At 37.8% G+C, this 4247-nt stretch overlaps 1 protein-coding gene across 1 annotated transcript; it reads right to left on the bottom strand.

Annotated features, from left to right (window-relative positions):
• Positions 1 to 319: 319 nt before the first annotated feature.
• LOC113296373 lies at positions 320 to 3920 on the bottom strand. The gene is made up of 4 exons (XM_026544680.1): positions 3012 to 3920; positions 2805 to 2897; positions 1294 to 2317; positions 320 to 423 (listed from the first exon to the last, which is right to left on the bottom strand). Exons 1-4 carry the CDS (start codon positions 3918 to 3920, stop codon positions 320 to 322), a joined length of 2130 nt encoding a protein of 709 aa, XP_026400465.1.
• Between the last annotated feature and the right edge of the window lie 327 nt (positions 3921 to 4247).

The raw sequence follows: 4247 nt of genomic DNA, 5'->3' as shown, positions 1-4247 counted from the left end.
AATTGACGCGGAGTCAAATTCAAATCTTCTATTTTCAAGAAATCAATAAACTCTAGTCTAGAGATTCGAGTAGAGTGATCAGACATTAGAAATTTTTTCAAATCATCAGTTTTCTCAAACAAATGATTTGACACTTGAGATAGGCCAAAGCCTAGTAAATGATTTCACACTTAATAGGCCAAAGCCGAGTAAAATTCAACTTATGTTTCCTTCCGATTTTTAAGATATCAATAAAATCTAGGCCAAAGATTTGAATGACTGACCACCAGACACAAAGGCCATGACCTTGACTTTGTTTGACTAGTTTTGACCCAACTTACTAAAATACTCCAAGAACCCTAGATCCTATTCTCTTCTTCTCTCTACTTCTTCGTTTTCTCCTTTCAACGCCTCCATAAACCATAATATCGCCAAATCTGAGTCCTGTACAATATCAGGATCAAGCAAAAGCTTAGTTTGCTTTCTCATATATCTTCTGGTGGTGATTGTCTCCTTTTCTTTAATGTACAAATGGAATCGTGTAGATTTGTAATTGATTTCATATGGGAATATGGAGGGACAACACAACAACACATTAAATCCAATGAGCACAATCATATTTCCTCTCAAAAGTATTACGGGAGAAGATTTTTTTTTTTGATCGGTCAAGAGAAAATTCATTGATAAGAGAGGTGGTTAAGAGGGGTACCTCAATCCAATGAATACAAGAGGAAATAAAAAAGCGAAGTGCAATTAGCCAAACCCAAAACAACAAAGATCAAGTTCACAAAGGCCGAAATAAAGAGTCCCATAAAGCAATCACCATATTCGCCGTTATACCTAGCATCGTTGTGTCCGATTCCGCCCAAAAGAAGGCTTGTAGTTTAACGTTTTTAATGAGGCTTACCAAATTTTTCTTTTTGTTTTCAAAGACTCTTGCATTTCGCTCTCTCCATATGCACCACCAAATTGCAACCGGAATGTTATTCCAAATTCGATTAAGTCTTTCGTCACCCCAATTAAACTTCCAAGATTTCACGTTTATGGTGACATTTGAATTATAAGTCCAAGAAAAACGGCATCCTTCAATAAAGTAATCCCAAATTCTCCGAGTTCTCCAACATTCATAGAATAAATGCAAACTAGTCTCATCGTTTTCGTCACAAAAACAACATAAGATAGAAACATCCATACCCCTTCTTAAAAGCTTATCCGCCGTCATTATCCTATCATGAGAAAGAAGGCAAAGAAAAAAATTGATTTTGCAAGGATACTCCTGGCTCCAAACAACATCGTTTGGAAAATTTGGCTCACCTTGATCTTTTTCGCTCTTAATTCCCTCCTTAACCGTGTATTGACCATGATTATTTCCGACCCAAACTCGGCTATCCAAAACACCTTCTTGAATAGAGATGGAAGAAAGAAGATTTGATATGGATGTTACTTCACTTGAAATGGTATGAGAGTATCTTTGCCTAGACATAAACCCCCACCTTATACAACCTTCCCCAACTTCATACATACTAGCCACAACAAACTCCTTGGTCCTTGAAGCTTTATAAGCCAAAGGGAACATATCACATAATCTTCCTTCATCAAGCCAAGAATCTTCCCAAAATCTAGTTTCCTTGCCCGCTCCGATCTTGAATCTAATACTTTTGTTGAAATCTTCAAGTTCTTTGTAGATATTAAACCACAAGCTACCACCTTTTGGTCCTTTGGGTTGGAGAGTTTCCCAACTGGTAAATGTTTCTCCAAATTTTTCAACCATGAGATTCCTCCACAACGCATCTTTCTCTTCGCCAAAACGCCACCACCATTTTTTTAGCAAAGCCGAGTTCATTTGCTTAGTTCTTCTTATACCAAGACCACCTTTTTCTTTTGGTTTTGAAGCCAATTTACAACCAATATTGTGAATTCTTTTCCTACTTTCATCATCCCATAAGAAATTTCTCACAACTTTATCAATTTTCTTAGTTATGGAGCATGGAGCAAGAAAAATAGAGAGATAATAAATGGGGAGACTAGCTAAAATGCTTTTGATGAGAGCTAACTTACCTCCTCTTGATATTGTTTTTCCGTTCCAAGAAGTGACTCTTTTCGCACAAATTCCAAGAGTTCTTTCCCATTTTTGAGTGCCTCCTACCTTGTCTCCCAAAGGGAGGCCGAGATATATACTAGGAAAACTCGCATACTTGCAACCTAACATGGTAGCATAAGTTTCAACTTCCTCTTCGGCCGCGACACTAAATAAGCTACGTTTAGAGAAATTTATCTTCAAACCCGAAGTTAACTCGAAACAAAGAAGAAGGTAACGAAGGGCATCAACTTGTTCTCTCTTAGCATCAAGAAAATGATTGTATCATCGGAAAATTACAAGTGATTAATTTTTGTTCCCCCCTCCTTGACCGAAAAACCCGAGATTTGATCAAGTTCTTGTGTTTGGTCAACATACAACTTAAGACTTCACCAACGATAGTAAAGAGAAAAGGAGAAAGTGGATCTCCTTGACGTAATCCCTTTTCGCTTCCAAAATAACCGCAAGATGACCCATTAACAAGAACCGAGAATTTTGAGAATGTTGTACAATTTCTAATCCAAGCCCTCCAAACACCACCAAACCCCATTTTGAATAAGACTTCATTTAAAAATTTCCAATTCACATTATCAAACGCCTTTTCAAAATCAATCTTGCAAACCAACCCCGGTAACTTTTGACGAAGTCTAGAATCCACACACTCATTTGCAATCAAAACTCCATCAAGGATTTGCCTTCCTTTAATAAAACTAGATTGAGATGTTGAGATTAGAGTACGAAGGTATACCTTTAAACGCTCCGCGAAAACCTTTGAGATGATTTTGTACATGCTCCCAATATGCCTAATAGGCCGAAAATCTTTTACTTCTTCAACGCCCACCTTTATAGGGATAAGCGCAATAAAATTATTTTTCAATGACGATTGAAGAACGTTGTTGTCATGGAATTACTTGAAAAACTTCATCAAATCTTCTTTTATGAATTCCCAACAAACAATAAAGAACTTCATAGGAAATCCATCCGGACCCGGAGCACGATCAATTCCCAAATCTTTAATTGCAATCTTTACTTCCTCTTCACTAAAAGGTCTCTCCAACCAAATACTTGCATTCTTATCAATACGCTTTAGACACATACTCTTGATTCTTGGACGATTGTATGGAATTTCTTTAAAAGCTAACTCAAAATGATTTGCAATACCCAACTTGATTTCTTCCTTGTTTCCGGTCCAACGTCCATTGATACGAAGGTTATTGGTGTTGTTAAACGCTCTATGACCTTTCACTACTCGATGAAAATATTTTGTGTTACGGTCACCATCTCTAAAGTATCTAATTCTTGATTTTTGTCTCAACATTATGCTTTGACGACGATGAGCCACCTCAAAATCCACTTTATCCGTCACAAGCATGTCTTCTTCAACTTCGGTGAGACCCCTATCATCATCTAAATCATCCAATTCTTTCAACTTGGTTAGAGACGTGTCAATAGACCTATCAATGCTCCCAAACACTTCTCTATTCCACACTTTTAATTTCTCCTTCAAAGCATTTAGCTTTTTTGCAAAACATTCACCCGCCGTACCTACAAAGGAAAAATACTCCAACCATTCTTTCAATAAAGGGATTATGTTAGTACCTTCAATCCAAGCTAATTGAAATCGAAAAGGGCAAGTACCCCAATCGGAATCTAATAAGCATAACTCAATAGGAAAATGATCCGAAAAAGGTCTTGCAAGGCGCTTGAAGATGATATTTGGAAAATGATCTTCCCAATCCGGCGAGAAAAGAAAACGGTCAATCTTGCTCTTCTTGTTAGGCGGTCTGCTCCAAGTATACTTGGCACCGGAAAGAGGAAAATCCACAAGATCAAGGTCATTACATAAATCATCAAAGAGTTTCATTGAATTTGACGCTCTACGACAACCTCTATCCTACGTTATCGTTTTGGGATTCCCTTATTTGAGGGAGATAGTGCATCCCCTTGTTATGACAGGGAAATGGATGTCGATGGTGATCACACTCTTCATTATGCTAGTGAGATGGGCCTCAAGTTCAAACATGACCTTATAAGAGACACCTTTGTCGATATGTGTTATCGTGTTGTTGTGCCTGCAAGGAAGGAGGTGGCTCTTGGTTTTCTTGCGAATGAGGGAATGGCTTTGAGACTTGCGGAAATCCTGGCTTACAATTGGGATAATGGTCGTGATACGTGTATCGATGTTTTAGGT

The sequence above is a fragment of the Papaver somniferum genome, chromosome 7 (genome assembly GCF_003573695.1).
Source record: "Papaver somniferum cultivar HN1 chromosome 7, ASM357369v1, whole genome shotgun sequence".
In the NCBI taxonomy this organism is placed as follows: Eukaryota; Viridiplantae; Streptophyta; class Magnoliopsida; order Ranunculales; family Papaveraceae; genus Papaver; species Papaver somniferum.
Note: the sequence above shows the minus strand (reverse complement) of the source record. Positions and strands in the feature narration are given on the sequence as shown.